The 22,963-nt window shown below is 38.3% G+C and overlaps 1 protein-coding gene across 3 annotated transcripts in view; it reads left to right on the forward strand.

Annotated features, from left to right (window-relative positions):
* The window catches only part of wnk4b (WNK lysine deficient protein kinase 4b), a 60,424-nt gene that overhangs the window by 32,556 nt on the left and 4,905 nt on the right, over nucleotides 1–22,963 (forward strand). For all 3 annotated transcript variants that reach the window (XM_082183775.1, XM_082183774.1, XM_082183776.1), the window contains exons 5-16: nucleotides 7,706–7,794; nucleotides 10,093–10,312; nucleotides 10,394–10,796; nucleotides 12,593–12,789; nucleotides 13,327–13,400; nucleotides 14,045–14,180; nucleotides 14,356–14,472; nucleotides 15,497–15,670; nucleotides 16,661–16,715; nucleotides 17,010–17,138; nucleotides 21,155–22,023; nucleotides 22,792–22,897. In XM_082183775.1, the coding sequence (XP_082039901.1) occupies nucleotides 7,706–7,794; nucleotides 10,093–10,312; nucleotides 10,394–10,796; nucleotides 12,593–12,789; nucleotides 13,327–13,400; nucleotides 14,045–14,180; nucleotides 14,356–14,472; nucleotides 15,497–15,670; nucleotides 16,661–16,715; nucleotides 17,010–17,138; nucleotides 21,155–22,023; nucleotides 22,792–22,897 (2,569 nt within the window). The remainder of the gene's footprint in view (nucleotides 1–7,705; nucleotides 7,795–10,092; nucleotides 10,313–10,393; nucleotides 10,797–12,592; nucleotides 12,790–13,326; nucleotides 13,401–14,044; nucleotides 14,181–14,355; nucleotides 14,473–15,496; nucleotides 15,671–16,660; nucleotides 16,716–17,009; nucleotides 17,139–21,154; nucleotides 22,024–22,791; nucleotides 22,898–22,963) is intronic.

Genomic DNA, 22,963 nt, shown 5'->3' on the forward strand with positions numbered 1-22,963 from the left:
AACTTAATTCTTAATTCCCAATGTAATTCAAACAAGACTTATTATCTTACATATTTTTTTATAGTTGTTTAAAATTGTTAACTCTGACAAAAATAAAAATTCTGATTAAGGCACAGATTTTTCTGTGGATGTTTATCTTGTATATCTGTATTTTGCATGTGTATCTTGTATGTCTGTATTCGCATGTCCATTCACATCATCACCGCCTCGAGCCAATCATAATTCACTGATTATGACTGTTCATTTTCACACTGCACACGGTGGATCAGCTATGCGTAATCTAAGAGTGTGGACACAAACATATGCAATGGCCCCTGACAAGCCTGGGAGGGACGCAGAGGAGTTCAGTGGGGCAAAGTGGAGCCCAAAGGAGGTCGAACAATGTGTCTGAGTATCAGCTGATCGGAGAATGTGTCTCAAAGCCACATTCATATTTGACCCCAATGAGCCCTTGCACTTCCCTGGGTTAATGAAAATCATCTTCTGTGTCACCGGGGGCTGAGAGCGTGGGGTTTGTGATACGGCGATCATGATCTGTGGAGGAGGCGTTTGACCCTGGCATGTTTATTAGAACAAGAATGATGCTGTTGTTTGTAGATAGCTCTAAGTTCTGTTTAGAATGCGAATGAGTTTTATGATCTGCATTAGTCTTTGACAAGCTTTAAAGAGATGGGGGGGAAAATGGTCAATTGTTCCTGGAGCAGAGGAAGTTAGAAAGACAAACAGCAGCTTTTCAAAGCTGTTTTTCGAAACCACACGTCCCAGGCATCCCAGAGAGACAAGGCATGTGTAACACAGAAAATCATTCAAGGCAGACGGTGAGCATTGTAAACAACCGGCTCCCCTCAGCCATGCAGATCTATTTGTGTACGTTTGTTTTAGGCGATGTGCAAATACCACAAAACACATGAATTTTGTGGAGGTTCGAGGCTGAGCTTCAATATTCAGAGTCTTAAGTGCCCAACACGTTTTCCAACAAACACAATCCTCAGTCTCATGTGTTTGTTTTTCGGATAGGGCAGGACGGGTGGGCCCTCGAGCGCAACTTTATGAACTGCCGTCCCTGCACTTAAAATTCTTGTGTTGTTATGCCACAGGGTTCTCTTGCTGTTTTAGGGTTACCATGACAACTCAGTCTCTTATTTAGTTCTTAACCTGTCATTCTTTCTAACTTCTGAAAGTCTATTAGTGCTTGAAGTTCAAGCCTTGAACCACCTGTGGCTCATTCCTGAAATATAAGAGCCTCACACCTTGCAAGTCATTTGGTCCCCTTTTATTACATTTTATACGTTGGTAACACTTTAGTTTAGGGTCCAATTCTCACTATTAACTATTTTCTTATTAGCATTATTACTAGGATATTGGCTGTTTCTTATAAAGCACATATTAATGCCTCATTCTGCATGACCATATTCATCCCTCAATCCTACCCAATACATAAACTTAACAACCATTACTAACTATTAATAAGCAGTAATAATTAGGAGTTTATTGAGACAAAAGTCTTGGTTAATAGTTATAGTTAATAGTAAGAATTGGACCCTAATCTAAAGTGTGAATAAAGTATTTTTTTTACCTTAATTTAATTTATCACCAATGTTCACTATTTTCATTGAGATAGATAGATAGATAGATAGATAGATAGATAGATAGATAGATAGATGTTGATAAGAAACATTGTTACATATATTTTACTTTTTATGTAAATTATTTATTTAATAATATTATATTTATTCCTTTTTTTCAAAAGGCATGGTCATTGAATTGTAATGTAAATGTAATTGTAATTTTTATTGTCCTGCATTTAATTTGAATATATATATATATATGTAAATAAGGAGATTTTGTACTTTTAATTTCAGGTTAGTCTGTTCATCTAAACAAATTTTCAGTTGTTTCAGTAATGTAATGCTGTTGTTGTCACGGCTCCAGCTAATTAAGTGTAGTACAATTAGTCTCTCTTAGACGTGAATCTGGGTCCTGTATTGCCATGGGGACAGAGCTGTTCTCGTGAGGTTGTGGAGGCGTTAGGACCAAACTTACTAGTGTGCATGTTATTGGGAGGGCAAAAGATTGTGTAACTCCTCTGCATATCAGAAGTGCTATATTAGACCATGTACACATTGCTTTCGTCTCCTCATCTGCCTACACATCAACATAGATAAAACTTTGATGAAACCTCATTTTATTGATAACGCACGTAGAATAGAATGTTTTTCCAAAGAACCAGTGCACCTTGATTGTGAAAGTGTGTAAGCTTTTTCTCTCAGCTGTGAATGACCTCCAGTGTATCTGCAGAGAATTGAGTGACATGCAGAATGAGAGGAAAACAGACAGAGAGAATTAAAGCTGGATCAGACGTTAATTATGTCTGTTAGTCTTTGCGGAGCCAGTGATGTCACTGCAGCATGTGGTCTTACCACATTAGCTCAAATGATAAAGTATGGCGCTAGCAACACCATAGTTAGGCGTAATTCCTATATATGTACTGATAAAATGTGTAGCTTGAATCTTGAGGTAACAAACCTGTATTTATCTGACTTCCTTTCATCCATGGAACAGAAAAGAAGATATTTTGAAGAATGTTTTGCCCATAAAATGGAAGTCAATGTGGTCCAAATGTTTTTTAGAACCCCACTGAGGCATTTTTTTCATAATATCTTCTGACTGTTGTGTTCCACTAAAGTCATACAGCCACCATCATGGCAGCTTAAACCGTTCTGATTCCATAACACTGATGTCATGTTTACATACAGTGAACACTGAGCCACACATTATGCATTTACTGAAACATGTTACCTTGCTGTTTTTTTGTAATTCACTCCATGCTGCTTACCTGTTAAATGCACAGCGAGATGAAAGCCTTCAGGCTCGAGGTCCATGTGTCAGTAAGATGACTGTGGTCAGTTAGCCGAGATGCAGTAGAAAATTTACCCAGCCTTTTCACTGCAATCAAAAGCTTTTCAGGTCTATTTATTGGCTTTGCATGAGCCTAATGAATCTTGCCTGTAAAATGAACAAAGATTTAGCCAAGCTAATCAACCTAATCACAGTTCTCATGAGAGAATGTTTAGACGTAAACTACTCTGGCCTTCAACACATGGTTTCTGTAGACACATTTGTGGGGTAGTGTATTTACAGTGCATGAGCACATTCATTATTCGGAGTTTAGCACAGTTTGTTTGTGAAGCTTTCAGTTTGGTTCAGAATTTAATGTTGGCATGTTAATGTTGTCAGCTAGGAAGGTTGGCATATCTGTCTGCAATCCTTGGGGAAAAGGTCATTTCATATCTACAACTGTGATGTTTTCTTACTAAGAGCAACTGGGCCTGACAGGGAAGGGAATCATAGTGTAAAGAGTTTGCTCTTTGATAGCTCATGAGACTTGATGGTATTTCCTGTTATGTATCATATGTTTAGCCAAAATATTCCTTAGGGATGAGACTCAAATGAGGATATGAAATGAATGGGTAAAATTAATTCACAAAAAGATTTAGTTGTTTAACACTATAGTTAATGCAGTCATTAACATGAAGTAACAATTTTAAAACTGTTACAGCATTTATTATGAACTTTAATTAATGTTAATTTCTACATTACTAAATTCGATCAATTAAAGTTATAAATGAACATGAATGTATTTTGAACAAACATGAATTAACTTTGAACAATCGTATTTTTATGAATTAACATTAACTTAGGTTAATAAATGAATTTTGATCATAGTTCGTTGATACCATTAATATACCAACATTAATATAACATTGATGTTAACATTATGATAATTTTAAGTAATGATAATTTTATATTGTAGCCTACGTATTTGGTGAAAACAATATAATTTATCTTATGTTTACTTTTGATTCAGATAATCAGTTGAGATCACTAGGGAAGACTGTGTGTGATTAGTTAAGGGTATTTCAGGGTTTTCAATACACTTGTGTATATAGAGATGAAATCTGGTTTGAAGCCACCAGCATGTAATGGCTGTAGCTCATTTACGTGGATGTAATGTTGTGCTTCTTGCGTAAATATGAGGTAATGAACGTTCCTTAAGGCATTGTAGAGGAGGAGGAAAAAGAGAGAAAGTTTCAGAGTAGAAATTATATTTATTTGAAATATTTCTTGTAGCAGGAATGAGAATGTCTGCTGGTTTTAGGTAGTTTAAGCCAGTTCAGCTGGTCTCCTAACCTGAACATGCTGGTCCTAACAAACTAGCCGGTCTCCTAGTCTGGTCAGGTTGGTCTTAAGTTGGTCTCCCTGCCTGGCCAGCTAATAATTACCCCGAATCCCTGTAAAACCAGTAAACCAGACCATCCTGACCAGGCTAAGTTATCTTTTTTTTCTCAGAAGGAAGAGAAAAAGAGTTAGAAGTGATTAATGGAGTGTGAAACAAACATAAATGGGCATTTGGTTTTTTGCCTCATGCTCTCAAGGGGTCTCCTCAAAAGACTGATGTCATCACGAGGAGCCTGACCAGAGAAAACTCATTCTGTTAAACTCAGCTAATCCCTTTCAACACTCTGGTCTGGATACCTCCCAAACCCCTGTTGAAAGCCTATGAGATCAGTTTTGCCCAGTGCCTCAGACAGAAGCGGTTTTCAGGGGTGAGAACTTCATGCCCGCCCCACCCCCTTTACGCTGAATTGCACCTCTGTTTTGTATTTTCTGTTTTCTTTTCCATCTCAACATTTCAATGGGCCTATTATCTAAATGAGCAATACCAAAGCGTCCTGGTTACGTCAAGAAGTTCCTCTCTGTATTTTCTGGCCAGCTCAGAACATTGGGGTGCCTGCCGCTGCCACAAAAATGCATGGATCTAGTTCATAATGACTTTTGCAATGATCAAGTGGCACCAGGCCTGGTTGGAAGAATACTGAAGTTACATCACAGCATTCACAGCTTTCCTCCATGAAGATTTCAATCCAAAAACACCATTTTAAGTGATGATATGATGGATTTTAAGCTGTTTATGGCAAACATTATGTATTCACACACTAGGTTGTGTTCACTTTACATGACATTTACTTTAAAACAGCTGTTTCTAAAATGGGTGTAATGCTGCGAAAATGGCCTTCAGCATTACAATTTTGTGGTTTTCACCTCATCTACTTTACAGTGTGATTTCAGCTGTCTCACATTTCCAGAACGAGAGCTTGACTTAATTTTGCTTTTCCAGTTAGCAAAGGAGATGGACTGTGAAAAGACCATTTCATTGGATTCCAGAATTAAATTGACTATAATCTAAATGAAAAAGTGAAGGTTTTTTTTAGGAAAACAATCATTTTATAGAATGACGATGCAGTGCATTCCCATTATGAACTGTTTTTCTTTAAAATCCAATATAGACTTAATCACAGTGTTCTTTGTATTTATTTTTGTAAGTGTGTTTGTGAGTGTTTGGCCCTGTCCCAAATGGTACACTTCATATGCACTTTCGGTCTTGTGGACTTACAATGGCTGTCGCGTGCACGTGTCCGTTAAGTCCGTGAGACCGTAGGATGTCCCATTTGTCATTTTAGGCCTCAGAAGGGTGCTCGCGAGCGCCCCCTTTACGGTCGATATGCGCCCTCGATGCGCACTTTTGCAGAGCCCGCACTGAGGCGGACTCCACAGCAGACTTCTTCAGCATATCTTGTGTGATCAATGTTTTTCCACAATATGACGTTTGATCCCTGTCATGAGCTGCGACAGATAACACCGATAACATGGTCTGTTTACTCCAGAAGGTAGTGATGTAGTACTCGAGTCCGGTCTCGGACTCGAGTCCGGTCTTGAGACCGGTTTCTGCTTTCTCGGACTCGACTCGGACTTGTTCCTTCAAAGACTCGGTCTTGAATCGGACTCGACCCTTCAAAGACTCGGTCTTGACTCGGACTCGGCATAGGCGGTTTCGTCCCCAACTATGATTAAAAAAGTCAGGGTGGGCTTAACATGTTGATGACAGAGCAGCACTGTTGAAGCAGTTTAGAAAAATAGGCAGAAGGTGATGCATGTGGTAGGGATTTTTTTAATGATAGTAAAAGCATAGTCCATATTAAGACGTTAAGACTGCTCCTCTAAACAATTGACAATCTAGCTTAGTCTGTAGACCTAACTGTTGATTATTAACTGGGGTGATATTAAATCATGAATATGAAACTGACATGTTTTTATGGTCTTGGTCTCGACTCCTAAAGACTCGGTCTCGACTCGGACTTGCTTCCTCAAAGACTCGGTCTTGACTCGGACTCGACTGAATTTGAAAACCAACGGACTCGGTCTTGACTCGGACTCGACCCTTCAAAGACTCGGTCTTGACTCGGACTCGGCATAGGCGGTCTCGTCCCCATCACTACCAGAAGGACTGAACGCACTTCTGGCATGGTGTGTTCTGTTGACTAAATATGCAGAAAAACTGCTTAGAGTTTTATACGGCCAATATGTAAAATGTACGCTGTGTTAAAAAACTGCTTACAGTTTTATATAGCCAATCTGTTAAAAAGCTAGTTTCTCCTTCTTTACAATATGGAGGTACATGTTGTAAAACGGAGGCAAATTAGTGTTCATTAATTAAGTTTGCATTAGCAGACATCCCAACATATTGTAAAACGGAGGCAAATTAGTTGTCATTAATTAGGTTTGCATTAGCAGACATCCCAACCTGCAAAAATTCATTTCCGGGAGATGGCAATGCGTAATGCGTATTGGCTGGCCACTTGTGATCGATTCACTGAAAACACATCTGAATACCAGATGGAAACAGGCTTTCTCTCTCTAATTTTAGAGGTGGGATGTCTGCATTAGGTTTTGCCTGCTTCCTTTCTATTAGGTCCCTTTTAAAGGACTTTTAAAGGATTGAATTCAAATGAAGCATCAACAGCATCCCATAGGTTTCCATTATAAGTACTATTAATTTTCGTTCATTTTTTACAAACTGAAGGATGAATCAATGCTGTCAATTGAGCTTAAATTGTATTGAACCAGGTCCAGGTCTATGTTATATTCATTATTGATTTTTCCCCTTCTTCCCCTGAAGTCCATTTATAATGTTAGTCAAGGACATCATTTAGTTTTTCATGACCTTTTTCCACATCTATATGAAAATGATCTCTTTTATTGGCTAACCTCTTTGCATGTGAAATGAGTAAAAAATATTAGCTTTAAAGAGTAGCTTAACTCTAGCCATTCTTAAGTCAAACAGAGTCTGAAGCTTCAACATTGAAACGCTGAAGGTCAACCTGGCAAGCCTTGTTTGTATCATTATTGAGTTGTGTTTGCACATGTTTTTTTCATGGTACAGACGTGGGTAGTCAGCAAATCGATTACATTTTCAGTTAGATTCTGAAGCATTTTTGCAAATTCATAATGATTTAATTTGTTTCTGTGCATAATTTGATTCATTGTGATTAACAATTAAATTAATTGATTATTGGCCAACACAAATTATTCACAATTTAAAAAGTCATATTTTAAGATTTATGCATATAAATCAGCACTAAATTAATATTTAATAAGTCTGGTCTGGTCCACACAATGTGGGTGTTTTCTTTACTGTGCTTGTCAGAACCAAATGTTGGCAAAATATGAGCCACATGGTATGTAACTGTATTTTTTGTGATTTAAAGACAAATCTGTGAATCCTGAAAAAATACTCAAATACAAAATTCTCTTTCTCTCTCTCTCTCTCTCTTTTTTTTTCTCTCTCTCTTTTTCTTTTTCTCAGGGAATGAAGCCAGACAGTTTTTACAAAGTGAAAGTCCCTGAACTAAAAGAGATCATTGAGGGATGCATCCGAATGAACAAAGACGAAAGGTAACTATAGTGTCTACAAGGTCATTCAACAAAGAGGAAAATCTGTAACCAAAGAACTGCAAAGTTGTGTATGTGCGCCAGCAGCCTTTGTAATGTTTTAACACCTGCCAGACGAGTTTTTACTGTGTGCACATTAAAGCAACAATACCCTGATTCTTGTCCTTTTGACGTTTAAACAATACCACGCAGGCTCCTCAGAGATCCCTGCATGCCACTATTTTTGTTACCCAGCTGCACTGTTTGATATTTCTGTTCCACCCTACATTGGTCAGGTGACACATGTTGCAGAATCAACAGTGTCAAAGACACCGACAGACTTTTTTCAGATTTTACAGTGCTACTAGGGCAAAAACATTCTCCTCTGGGTTGTCTGTCATGACTCCTGTGGTATCAGAGGGCTTTGGGTCACTTAAATAAGAGTTACACTCAGAGTTACTAACACATTCCTGACCATCTTTTTAACTTCTAGCTAATTTCAGTCATATTATTAATATATTTTTGCTCACATGGTTCTAAAGCAACTTTATAACCAATATGGAACCTCATAAGTAGTGTTAGGGGAAGTTACTTTTAAAAGTAATGTTACATTATTGAGTTACTCCTTAAAAAAGTAACTTAGTTACTTTTTATGGAAAGTAATGCCTTTCATTACTTTTGGATTACTTTTTCTCACCTGGGTTGGGCTTGCTTGCTTTGTTCTATTCCCTCTCACACTGAAATATGAGTAAATTAATGGCAATCAGTAAATGAATGAGTAAATGAATAAGCTTCAGGCTGAAGGGAATGCAAATTCACGCCTGAACAGTAGAGGGCGCACCTCAAACAAACCTTTCACCTGTGCAGCCATTCTGGATCGCTGTAGAATAGGACACATGAGAAGAAAGTTCTTTTACTTCAGCAATAAAAAATAAATAAATGAAAAGTAATTTCTGCTTATTAGTATGGTTGAACTGGAATTTCAACAGTCAGGAACAAAGACATTGGTTAATAAAGTGAGATTAAATACATAAAGTATATTAGTGTTATTTGACATTTAATTATTGCAGGTTTGAGTAATATTCTGAGTTTGCATTTCACTGTTTTTATTATTTTTAAGGAATACTAAAACTATTTGTTGCAAGTGAGATGATTAAACGCATGCTCACATTTAGTCTAGAACTACAATAACCGTCATGTTTACACAGCGCACAATACACCTCTGAACTTGCTGCCGATTTCTCTCAACATGGGTACAGAAGAGGTCAGTCTATAAATGGGATAACAAAGTAACTTGTGCTACTTGTTTGAAAACTCTTTTGTAACTCTTTTGTTGTAAATTTAAAAGTATTGCGTTACTTTACTAGTTACTTGAAAAAGTAATCTGATTACATAACTCATGTTACTTGTGCGTTACCCTCAACACTGCTCATAAATGACCAGTTTGGAATGCTGTACTTATAGGCAGCTACACAACTGTATTTCTAAGCTAACAGTGTGGTACTCTAATATGCATACAAATCCACACAGTAGCTCACAAATATTGTGTTAAATAATATTTTTTGTTAAACTGAACTGTTTTTAGGGAAATAAATGTAAGCATATTAATTATCATTATTATTTTTCTTGCCTCTGTAGGCAGCTCAATACATTTTGAGCAGACTTTGTGCTTTTATGCTAAAAAACAATTGACATGAGTCAAATATTTCCGTAGAGAAGTAACTGAAATTTTGGTTTCCATTAGTAACCAAATTGAAATCACTCAATCACACCACTTGTGTCCTAATTCAACATAACCCATTTATGCCTGGATAATGGTCCACTTAATGTCATCCAACCATTATGTAAAGCATTTGGTCAATAGCCACTAGTAATGACTCACTCTGTCCAGCAGCAGGTAATTCTTATGAATAATAGTGTTGATTTAATTAACTCCATTTTCTTGAATTCTTGAATTTTCTTACTCTCAGTCAGATTAGGACCTCAGAGTGCTTGCCATCTCTTATAATATGTGAGACTTTATTATACTAGCATTTGACTTATCTCTGCGACAAGACAGTATAGTTATAAATTGGCTTAAAAGATTGGGAAAATGAACAGCACTTATTAAAAGCAATTGCTCAAGTAAACAGCATTCATCAAAAACAATAGCTAAAAATAGCTAGCTTTTACCATTTGTATGTTGCTTATAAAAATACTGAGCTAATTTTTAATGGCTTCCAGTGGAAAAAAGATAGTAGCGGCTAACTAGGCCATGCTAACCAGCCAAACCTTGATGTCTTTTTGTAAAAAGTATATGATCATATGTATTTTCTTGTTTAGGTACACTATCCAGGACCTCTTAGAGCACACCTTCTTCCAGGAGAATAATGGTGTCCATGTTGAGCTGGCTGAGGAAGACGACATGGTGAAGTCTGGCCTTAAACTCTGGCTTCGGATGGACGACACCAAGAAGCTCCATGGCAAATACAAGGACAACAATGCCATCGAGTTCCTTTTCGAACTTTACAAGGATGTCCCGGAGGAGGTGGCTCAGGAGATGGTGAGATCTGAGATCTCGAATTAATTTCCATGCCATTACTGAACAGTTCAGCAAACATAAAAGCTAATCCATGTCCTTCAGGTTGTTCTTGGCTTTGTCTGTGAGGCCGACTACAAGCTTGTGGCCAAAGCCATCCGTGACCGCGTCACCGCCATCAAACGGCAACGAGAGAAGCTCCGCCGTCAGGCTGAAGAGGTGCAGAGGCGTCGCCAAGAGGAGGTGATTGAAGAGGAACCGGAACCTAGTCTTGAAGCCGAACCTTCAGTTTCTAACCCTCCAGCTTCTAAACCTCCTGTCGAGACACCCATATCCAACCCTACACAAGCTCCGCCCACTGTCACAGTGTCTGGTCCCATTTCCCTGCCTGCAAACGAATCACTGGACTCTGGCTTCAACGCCAGCTTCGCCACTGAACCCGAAGAGCCGGACGCCGACCAGCGGCAGCATTTCAACATACGCCATGCCAGCTACTCATCAGCAACATGTGAGTTTGTGTGCTTTTGTTTATATTAAAGTCGGCATGAAATGGTAATGGCATCTGTTTTCTAAATGCAAGTTTTAGATCTTATTATGAACAATTCATCAATGCGTCCACGTTCACAGGAATTTGATCCACTTAAACCTGACCCTGCAAGGTCATGTTCATTTGCCTCAACTTTTAAGTGCAGAGCCCATATCTCAAAATCCAATCAATAACCAATGCATAGAACCGATCTTGCCTTACATTTTTTTTAAATAATCCATTACACTTGGATGCTCCAGGCATTCACATTTGTTGTAACCGTTTCAAAAAAATGAACAACCAGTCTTTCAGTCTGTGCTGTAAATTTTCCAAAATCCTGTCTGCTGTTGATCTCCATTTCTTCCTGAATGTACTTTTCCATGACTTTGTCATAGACACAACTTACTATAAGAGCACCTCTGAATGAAACCCAAAAACTCTCACTGTGACGTGCGCGCCGAAGCAGTGTAGTAGAGTATTGTGCAGGCTGCCATGATTTTGCCAAGACTTGTTCCAGTCCAAAAACATAGTCCTAACATAATCCTAACCATAATTTACCTCTAAAATCATAGTGAGAATGTAGAAGCTCCTAATCATGGTTGTAAGTCTAAACTTGACAATAACTGTAAACTTAGACCTCAAATCTGATTGGTTGATTGTAATGTTGTTCCCTCCATCACACGTTTCCCATGACCAGCCAAACCTTTAAACATGTTTCTCATGACCAAATGTTCTTTAAAAACAACATGATTTACTTGTTAGTGGATAAACAGTTGCTACATTGTATGGCGGCAGATCTTTATTACTGGACCATTTGCATGTACAGAATGTTTACTTACTTACATGTCAATTTAAAAGGGTAAATTCGATTTTGAAAAGTCCAAGGTTTTAATTTGGGCCGGACTGATTTGAAACAACTTTTTACCACTAAAGAAAAATAAATATAAATAATTGACTGTTTGTTTGTCACTCGATTCCAATTCGTTCCAATTTGGCTCCAATTAGTGAGCATGTTATGTATCATTTTACTATAGATTTATATATCACCAATAAACTACTGTCCAAAGGTTTCAGGGTCAGTAAGATTTTTTTTAAAGGAATTTCAGTAAGGATACATTAAATTGATCAAAAGTGACAGTGAAGACATACTGTTACAAAATATTTATATTTCAAATGTTCTTCTGATCTTTCTATTCATCAAATAATCCTGAAAAAATGCATTATAGTTTCCACAAAAATATTAAGCAGTACATATGTTTTCAACTTTGATAAAGATAAAAAAATAAATAAAATGTTTCTTGAGCACCAAATCAGCAAATTAGAATGATTTCTGAAGGATCATGTGACACTGAAGACACTGTAATGATGCTGAAAATTCAGCTTTGCCATCACAAGAATAAATTACATTTTAAAATATATTACAATAGAAAAGATTTTTTTAATTGTTATAATATTTCACATCATTACAATATGTTTACTATATTTTAATTAAAAAAAATGCAGCCCTCGTGATCATAAGAGACTTTTTTTTTTTTTTTACATTTAAAAAATCTAACCAAACTCAAACTTTTGAAAAGTAGTGTACATTCAATAATTCAACAGACTGAAAAATGGAAAAATTCCTTTAAAATAAGCAACCTCCATAAAAGTCACTGTATAATCTGGTGCCTTGCTGGGGTCACACATGATGACATCTATATGCACTTAGCAGTAAGAGTTAGCTGCACACTAACAAACAATTTTTCTTTTGTTTGGTTGAATGACGATGACCATGGCAGCTGACTGTGAGACGGACGGCTACCTCAGCCCCTCTGGGCTTCAGGACCCTTCAGAGTCTCGAGCTCCTGTAACAAACCAACCCTTCACAGTTCCACAACCGATCAGTGGAGCACCTCGTGTGGAAACCCCACCCGTTGAAGCTCCACCCACTGAAGCTACTCCCACTCCTGCAATCCCAGCTCTCCGTTTCCCCACGGTAGGTTACAAGTGAGCATGCGATGCTTAAAATGATGGAGAGTTATGATTGTTTGATATATTATCCAACCTACCCTTTTAATTACAAATTTTGAGTCAGTACATTATTGGTCAGTGCAAAGACTGGAGTAATGGCTGCTGAAAATTCAGCTTTGCCATCACAGGAATAAATAACAATTTAAATTATATTAAAATAGAAAACTATTGTTGTAATATTGTTTCACAGTATTACTGTTTTACTGTATATTAGATTAAATAAATTCACCCTTTGTAAGCATTCAAATCTTAAAAAGCAGTAAAATCTTAGTAACCCCAAACTTTTGAATGGTTGTATACATAACTAATAATTTAAAGTTAAAGGGAAAATGGAAGATTTCAGAGCATTTCTGACTGACACTACAGAGATTATAATGAATAAGCGGTTTAAAAATGCCCTTAATGTGTTTAAACCATCAAATAAAATGCTCATTTGAATGAGGTTTACCTAAACTGAGTTATGATTCGCATTGCTAATAATTTTTCACTGGCCCACCCACAGAGCATTGCTGTGTCCCAAAATACAGAGAGGACCCAGTCAGGCAGTGCCAGTGGTTTTTCCTCTCCTGTCGACAGGTAAGCTGGGTTCTGATTAACAGTTCCCTATGCACTAATCAGGGGATATACAGTATGTCAAAATTGGACTAAATTAGTTTAACGTCTTCATCCTGCTCTTAACCTGTTAAACTGTGAACACAGAATCAGTCCGATAAAAAGACTGTTGTTTACCTCCCTCAGTATGTGTGTGAATGTGGATGTTGCTTTTGTTTTGACGTCAATAACTTGCAGATCTGATCCCAGCTGTGAGATCTGTAATCTTACTCACCAACTGACCAACATGCCACGTATACCCACGGTGGCTGTAATGCTCCAGTGGAGAGCAGTTCCTTTCTCATAAACAGACACACACACATACACTAGTGGTAAGAGCATTAATGGGAATGATTTAGCTCAGGGGAGCATAATACCCTAAAAAGCATTTCTGTTGGAAGCCTGACGAAGGCAAAGCAAAGGTAGCATATGGTAAAATGTGTACACAAGGACACAGCTGCATTATACTGAATTAGTTCAACCTGATTTAAGAAGATCTATCTTAAATGACTTGGCCTTTTTTGTGCTTATGGTAAATTGATTAAAGGAACACTCTGTGAAGTCGAGTTCTGTGAAATTCAGGAACTCGGAATGACACCATGTGTTTTATATCCTTCCTCTCGGAACAGCTACGCTTCTGATGTCACCTCTGGTTTGAGTGACGGAAACGAGGGTCTTTCGGAGAGGAGCGGGAAAGGTCAGAACAAACGCACCGGAACCAAGCTGCTCAGGAAGAGAGCTCGCTCAAGGCTACGCATCACTGGGGTGACTCATCAGTCAATTACCTAGCTTTAATTAACTGTCCTTACGTGGTTCCCAACCTTACAGTCTGCTAATACTGAGGCTGCAAATGTGTCTAACTCAAAAAAAATTGATAACTGCTTTCAAAATCAAATAGCTTTTGTCACCTCATTCCCTGACTGTGTCTTTCTACATGCAGCTGTCAGATAAAGTGGATCGGGTTGTAGAGTGTCAACTACAGACTCATAACAGCAAGATGGTGACATTTAAATTCGATCTGGATGGAGACAACCCAGAAGACATCGCTACAGTGATGGTGAGCTAGCATCACAGCGGAAAAAATTATAATAATAAAATAATATAATTATATATATATATATATATAATAAAAATACAATAAATTAAATATAAAATAATTATAATATATAATAATTTCATAATTTACAATATAATTTACAAAATAATTCTGACATAGTCTGTATTGAAGGAAAATATAAAACGTGTTACAATTGCTCCTGGTCTCCACTACTTCACTGAATATCTGTAAGTTAAAAGTTATGGACGTCAAGGACACAGATAAGGCGGTGCTCCTCGTGAGAACTGATTTACACCATGAGAAGTGTTGATGTTCCAGCTTCTGTGTTTGCACAAACTCTGCAACCTCAAACGCACAGTGGAAAATCGATGCACGATTTTTCTCACCTATTCATCTAAAACATTTTGTTGCATCTACAATTACCAGTGGAAAACCAGTTATTATGTGTCCATTGTGACTTGTCAGCAATATTTGACATATTTTTAGCGTACAGGAGAAGGAACCGGTTTGAAATGTTTATCACCACATTCTCAATTAGCTCTGAAAATCACTGGAAAATCTATTTCTGTTTTTCGTGTTGCTACTATAGTATTTGGACCTATATATGTATATGTATTGTGTTGGACCGCTGTGACCCATCGCCGTGTTTTATCAGGTTAAAAACAGTTACACTTTTGTCAGTATTGAAATGAGGCTAAATATATTTATGTAAAGAATCTGGGTGAGTGTGTTTTCTGAACATCACTTTTGTTAGCTTCTTTCTTTGGCTTCTTTGTGTTAGCTCGCTGTGACTAAAAGTTGTTTTGATCAGCCTGTCCATAGCCTTGAGACTGGATATAGGAGTCTAAAATAGACGGTAGTGTTTCTCTTTGCTGCTTTATGAGTACATGTCTTTGTTTACTGCTCTGTGTTTAATTCCGGTACCTTTGAACGAGACCTTTGAACTCATTAATAAAGTCTGCTCAAGAAGACTCCAAATTCCATCAACCCAATTAACTTATTCATCTCTTTGCACTCCTTTTAGGTACATAATGAGTTTATCCTACCTGGGGAGAGAGAGGGATTCATCCACCGCATGAGGGATATCATCCGTCGAGCAGAAGCCCTGATGAGGAGAGAGCCATTGGAACCACTCGATCCGAGAGAAACCGGTCGCTTGCCTTACCTGAGCGGTGTCGGCACACTGTCTGCTTCACAGGTGTGTTTTTATAATTTATAAAAATTAATAAAAAAAATGTATTCAATTTTTTTTTTTTTACTATATTATATATATATATATATATATATATATATATATATATATATATATAGATAGATAGATAGATAGATAGATAGATAGATAGATAGATAGATAGATAGATAGATAGATAGATAGATAGATAGATAGATAGATAGATAGATAGATAGATAGATAGATAGATAGATAGATAGATAGATAGATAGATAGATAGATAGATAGATAGATAGATAGAACGTAAAATTTTACGCATTAAGGATTTTAAAAGGATTTGACAGTGGTAAACAAAATAAATGTATAATATAATAAAGGAACAATAACATATGTGGATCCACTGTTTTTAATCATTCTATAATATATATATATATATACTGTATATATATATATATATATATATATATATATATATATATATATATATATATATATTGATAGTTTTTTATAATTATTTGTATTATACATTTTACAGTTTTTTCACTCTTTAATTGAGAAACTCTAAACTGTTATAAAAAGTAATTTGTCACACTACAGGACCATTTAAATTGAACTTAAGGGGAAATAAGTTACAGGAAACGGTTAAATCTTGATGTTGAATAAATATTCCGTGGTTTTCATATAAGAGGTTTTATTTTTATTTGTGTGTCTGGTTTAGAGTTCAATTGTTTACTGTGAGCTTTAGATGTTGTGGTTCGGAAATCCAATCTTCTGGTGTCATGTTAGTGATAACAATTCACAAAAACACGGTGTGTTCCTCACACTGATTGGAATAAGAGAACTTAGTCATCGATATGCAACAGTCATTAGTGAGAAAGGCCTCTGGAACAGTGTGATTGGAGACTTTAATCGTGCTTGAGTGACAGTCTTCTTATCTTTTCACACACGTGTTCCTAACTTTGTCACTTTGCCAGATGGTGACATTAATGCTAACATGTGCTCTGTTTTTCCTCAAAGCCCAATCTCTACACACAGGGCCTCGCTCGCACGCACTCCTCCTCCTCGTTGCCAGGTAACAAACATGCACACATGCAGGCCACATACACACTTGCACACAAACACTGATACACACAAGCACATATAAAGCATGTGTAAAATGCTCAGTGTGCTCTATATCAGTATACAGTCTTGAATCTTCTTATTAATGTATTTGATTCTCACAAAAAATGGCTTAAGGGATGTATTCATTAAAATCAAAAAATGCAAAAAGCTTTCTCTAAGGGTTAGGGGTATAGAACATTTAATTTGCTCAATAGAAAAACAATACCCACCATGATATAAACCTGTTTGTGTGTATGTCCTTCAGATTATGCTGGTGCCAGTATAGGTTCAGTGACCCGTGATTCCTCGCCTACTCTGAGCGCCGACTTTTACGTTGATCCTGATGCTGTTCCACCCGTCCGGCCCCTGCGTTCACAATCCTTCCACACCACAGGTACATTAATCTGTCTGCACAATAAACCACTTATCTTCTTTATGCATCATTCACTTCTTTCCTTCATTTTTGTATTGTGCATAGTTTTTACAGTAAAAAAAGTTCCTAAGCAGCTCTGCCTAATGTGATACTATATTGAGAATTTGTGTTAATAACATCCATAAATTATAAAATGGTTATCAGAGTGGTCCATTAATAATTACTACAAACTTGATCATGCTGAAATGTACTTTACATGAGGACGAAGGTCAAATTTATATCCAAATAGTGATTATAGTACATAGAACTGAATGCAAACCCAAAAGTGTAGCTATAAAATTGTTAAATAGAGGCAGTCAAATTTACTGAATAGAAAGTGTTTTGTACCTGTTTTTGCATGCAACTTGAATCAAGTCCAACAAATGGTTTTTTTTTTTTCTTCAAACAATGGGTCTGTAGTTTGCTTGTATTTTATGTTATTCCATAAAATGTGTTTTCTCAACCTCGGGTCTGTCAGTCGGAGTATCAGTGATGTAAAGTATTTGAGTAAATTTAATTAGTTATCTTTTTGGCTACTTTGTAGAGTATCCAATAAATTAGCAACTTTTTTAGGGTGTTTTCACACTTGGCATGTTTGGTTCGATTAAAACGAACCCTGGTGTGATTGCTCTATTAGTGCGGTTGATTTGGATAAGTGTGAACGCTGCCATCCGAACCCTGGTGCGCACCAAACCTTATTCAGATGCTATTTTAAGGGCGCATGCTTGGCCATAATGGAGCGTGTGCACAACGCGCATACACTTTGCTTCTCTCATCTACACAGATGCAGGCAGCAGTTCCCATTTTTGCAAACCATACATAATTACAAGGAAAAATATTACCACACAAGGGAAATCATTGTAGTGTCCATGAAGATGTGAAAAAATTGGCATAAATCCAGCTTACACATTTACCCAAATTATTATACGCCTGTTTAACCGAAGCTAATTTGGGTGGGTTTCTCCCATCCCCATACAATGTCACTTCTCTGTCTTTTACGGCCCTGACGAGAACGTTGGTCTCCTCGGCTGTGAACCGCTCCTGGCATGCGCCTGGCAAATCCGCTGTTATAATAGCAAGCCGCCATGGAACAAGCCCACCTGCTTTTAAAGGGAATGTGAGATGACGCTCTGATTGGTTTATTTCACGTTACGCCCAAACCACACCTATGAGTAATGTAGCTACTTCAGACCAACCCATTTTAGATTTGCGTCGGGCGCAAGAGTCATTTATCCCGCCGGTATAATAGCTACAGCGCCCGAGATCCGCCCACAAAGTTACTTGCGTTTCACATTTGATACTTGCGTTTCAGATCGTTAAAATAGGGTCCTAAGTCTTTTACTCAAGTCGTTTTGGAATTGGTGGCGTGTAATTTGTAATGGAGTCATTTTATCTGTAACTTTACTCGAGTATGTTGTTCGGGTACTCTTTTTTTGCAGAGTATTAATGAATTAGATTAACCTAAAATGGTAAAAATTTTACCTAGCCTGGCAAGCCAGACCTACATCAAGATGTTAGGTCTGGCAATTCACCATTGGCACGGCTCAATCCGAGGGGCGGGATAAACGGTTGTCTTTCAAATTCCCTCTGCACGCAATAGGATAGCGCTACAACCAACCAGAGCGTTTTCCCACCAGCGGAGCTAGTTGATAGATTTAACTTTTGCCGTATCTGGTCAGCAAAACTACGAACACATCTTCCTTTTTTTTAAACGACTTAAGTGCTGTTCTTTGTTCTTTTCTCAAAGAACAGCTTAACTCCAAGTCCTCCAGAGTCGCGGCCAAAGCCGATTCGAAAGACCACTGTTCGCCAGCAGCAGCCGCCATTCTTTGTTTTCAAGTAGTAGTAGGGAATTCACGCAGAACCGTCACAACTCTGCCGTCATTATGTTAAGTCCGCCCACCGATTCTATACACGATTTGATTGGCCTGACTAGAGTTTGGTTTTTCCAGCTCGAAAGTCAACGGGCTGCCGCTAGGGTGCGTCTAGATTTCTAGGCTAATTTTACCATGAAGATTCTTACAATTTTTCAGATCACCACGAGCTTTTAATATCAGAACCAATCATCTTTGGTCTCTTCAGGTAGTGGGTGCTATGTTCAGACACACAGGCCGTCAGTACAGTCCGAACCCCTTGAGGACGTTCAGTGCATCATAATGAACATTCGCTCTGTCTTGCTCTTTCATCTTGTTTCTTTCGCTTATGTCATTTCTTTTTCTGCACGCCATTAGCTGTGCTGGAACAAACTTGATATCTTGTGTATCCCACTTTGCAATTGGCTTTCTAAACACCCATCCCCATGGAGACCAAGCGTTAACGCCAGTGTCATTGTTGATGTATCTCAGGATTTGCTTTTGACGTCCTGTTGCTCCAAAATGAACAAGTAGATTTCATTACCTGAGAGAACAAACAACATGTATTAAACAGCCTGTGGACAGTATAAAAGATCTATTTCAAGATGACTATTTGTGTCATTGTATCCACTATCTGTACAGGAAGTAGAGGACTTGCACAGGGAGTTTGATAAATGCTCCAAAGTGGTTTGCTCCTCAGGAGAGAGGTCACATCCCAGTTTGTGGCTTTGTTTTTATGCCACAATGACGTTTGTGGAGTCTTTTCAAAAGTAATGCACGGCATCAACAGGTCAAAGAACGTCCTTTTTTAACATATTATTTCTCAGTTGAAAATTTGAAAGTGATTAGGTACGTTCACATGGACATTGACAAAGTGATACATTTTTAACAATAGTTGGAGATTTGAGGAAACAGGCAAGTATATTTAAACATGATAGTCGTTCTCGGATCAGCACCAAAACAACCTGTCCGAGATCGCCTGAACGAGGTGGTATTGGCTGATTGAAAATGAACTCTGGAGACGTTCAGTTGTGGTGAGAAAGCAGTGCGTCCCATTGGACCAGTGAACCAAGTGGTATCATAATTTATTATAAAAGTGTGTAAAGATAGCTTCAGATAAAGCCACAATAAGCCCATTGAGCAAACTGGCCAATCGATCTTTATGAATGACGCTATGAGTGGAATCCCAGAATATAAGCAGGTGCACTTTGATTAATGAGAGGACAGTTTTACTCACATGTGACTTGCCTAAACACATTTTGCTACACTTTAAAATGTTGCCTTGTGAAAGCAATCTGAACCATGAAGAAAATGCAACATTGTAACATTTTAAGTCTCTGGTTTGGAACAAAGTCTACAGGTCTGTAAACGCCCTTAGGGCTGGTTCTAACAGAACACGTTTTTCCATTCCACTGCACCACTTTTCCATTGTTTTTTTTATGTAAATGTAATAGACGGATATGTTTGACCGTTGCGCTTGGGTCTCGTGTCTTTTTCACCATCTCGTGCATGATATGGCATTCTAAAAACGCGGCTGAAAATTTTTCAACTTTTAAAAAACGCATCTCAAGACTTTGAGACTTTTTCCCCCCATTCCACTGCCAGTGTCTTTTTCAAAGCAAAAAAGCGTTCTGTGTGAATGGTCCCTTAAGCCCAATTTATACTTCTGCGTCGGACCTACGCTGGAGCCTCTACGCTGTAGGCAGCGCGTTGGTTTTAATTCTGCGTCGTTGTCCGCGTTGACGCGCAATTACTCATGCAGAAGGACCATGTGAAACCCGAGGGAGGGGTTCTAGCAGACCAATCACATCGCTTGTGTCCGCGTAGAATTGACGCGTTGTTACATTTTTGGAGAGGTGCACGTCAGGGTACGCGCACTAAACACAACCTACGATGTAGCTACGGCGTAAGTTCGCCGCAGAAGGATAAATTGGGCTTTACAGTACATTTACTTCAGGGACAATCCTTGTAGAGCAACCTGGAGTTAAAGGCATAATGGGTGAAAGGTCATGGCTTGTTGTGAAGAGGAAGGAAACCCTCCTAGCAATGAACACTACAATGACTTGGCAACAAAGAGCGGTTTGATTGCTACTATGTATATAGAGCTTAACCCAGTTTTTCTCTGTCTATTTTTGTTTCCTTCAGGTTCTTCACAGACCTATCAGTCTTCTGTGCCCAACTACTCACAGTACTCACACCCTGATGTTCTGTCCTATCTGCCAAATCAGATGTCTGCCATGCCCCCTCAGTTCACCAAACCACCTTACGTTCAGAACACCCACTTCGCCTACCCCTACCAAATGGATCACGCCTCTCTTAACCCAAGTCCACTCACCCGTGTCCCCAGCAACCCAAACTTCTCCTCCTCCTCTTCGTCCTCTTCTGTTGTTTCACCAGTTCAGCAGTACGAGATGGCTCCTCAAGCAGAAACCAACAATCTGCCGCTTCCAGTTGCCCCTCCACCTGGTTCGCAACCTGCAGGCATGTGGCCATCGCCATCCCAGCAGCCCTTTATTTCCCTAGCCAATGTTCTTTCTCTAGCTATGAACTTTGCACAGTCCATTATACCTGCTGGATCCATCCCTCAAGGTTTTCATCCACAAATGAACCCTCAACCAGGGTATGGCCCCATGTATCCCGCTCAGCATGCAAGCATGAGCAATGCTGATGCTCCATACCACCAGGGGGTAATGAGCGGACAGTATATGGATATGTACCAATACCCTGATGCTTATACGCAGATTCCGGCACCAGTTCCTGAACCTCAAGAAGGGAGCCAAACACCAGTAGTCCCACTTGGGGAGCCAAGAACATGCACGACTCCTGAGATTAAACAGACAATTCCCACAAACTCAAGCTCTTCTCCAGTGTCCAGAAGTAGCCCACTTGTGGAAAGCCAGTCTAATCTCATAGGACAGCTCAGAGAGCGGACAGACAGTTCAGCATCAAGCACCCGCACCCCATCAAGCACAAGCTCACCAGCATCCTCCACATCTACCAGCCCACAAAACACTGTGAGTGTTTGAAATAACATGCACAAACAACTTTTTCATAAACGGATAGTTCAGACAAAAATGAAACTTGAGGCATTATCGAACATACCAAACCTGTATGATTTTTTTCTTCTTCTATGGAACACAAAAGGAAAAATATTGCAGAATCTTCTGTCTGCTCACAAATATTCAAGCTTAGATCATCACGTTCAGTTAACAGACTCATTACGAGATGTTATTGATGTTTTTAATGAGCCAAGTTCTAATCAATATATAACAACTTAAATATCTATCTGTTTCTTAAACAAAACTATCGTATGTCTTAAGAACAATTGGAATGTAGCCATTTGGAATATATTTAGGTAAATTATTTTGAACATTCTGTAATAGAGAAATTCATTTTCCATTTGTGTTCCACTCAAGTCTTTCAAGTTTGAAACAACATGAGGGTGAGAAACAATGGAAAAAGTTATTTTTTTTCGGGTGAACTATCACTTTAAAGTCATCTAAAGCCAAACCTGTTCTTCTACTGATGTGTAACATTTAAACAAAGACACAAGACACAATAAGTTTTTTTTTGTGTTTCTGTCAATATAAATATGATGGTGTACTCTTAAGTGAAACATTGCTCTCTGTCATCTTTGTTGGCATACTCAGACAAACCTGTTCTGAGCATGAAAATTATTTGACATGGGTGTTGTCTGTTATTATACTGTATGTCTTAAAGCACCTGTAGAAGGACTTCTGGGGTTGACAATTTCATTAATGTTTTTCAACTTGTTTTAAAAGGTGTCCTCGCCTGTCCCAAGGTCCCCCCCCACTTTATCCATATCTCTGGCAGTGTCTGAAACAAATACCATTGCAGCCAAATCCAGACTCTCGCCTATATCTGAAGGTGAGTGGCAATCTTCCATTTGTGAAACACACACACACACCCTTAAATAAGTTCACACCCTAGGTT

Source organism: Leuciscus leuciscus (assembly GCF_965113295.1).
Source record: "Leuciscus leuciscus genome assembly, chromosome: 1".
Lineage (NCBI taxonomy): Eukaryota > Metazoa > Chordata > Actinopteri > Cypriniformes > Leuciscidae > Leuciscus > Leuciscus leuciscus.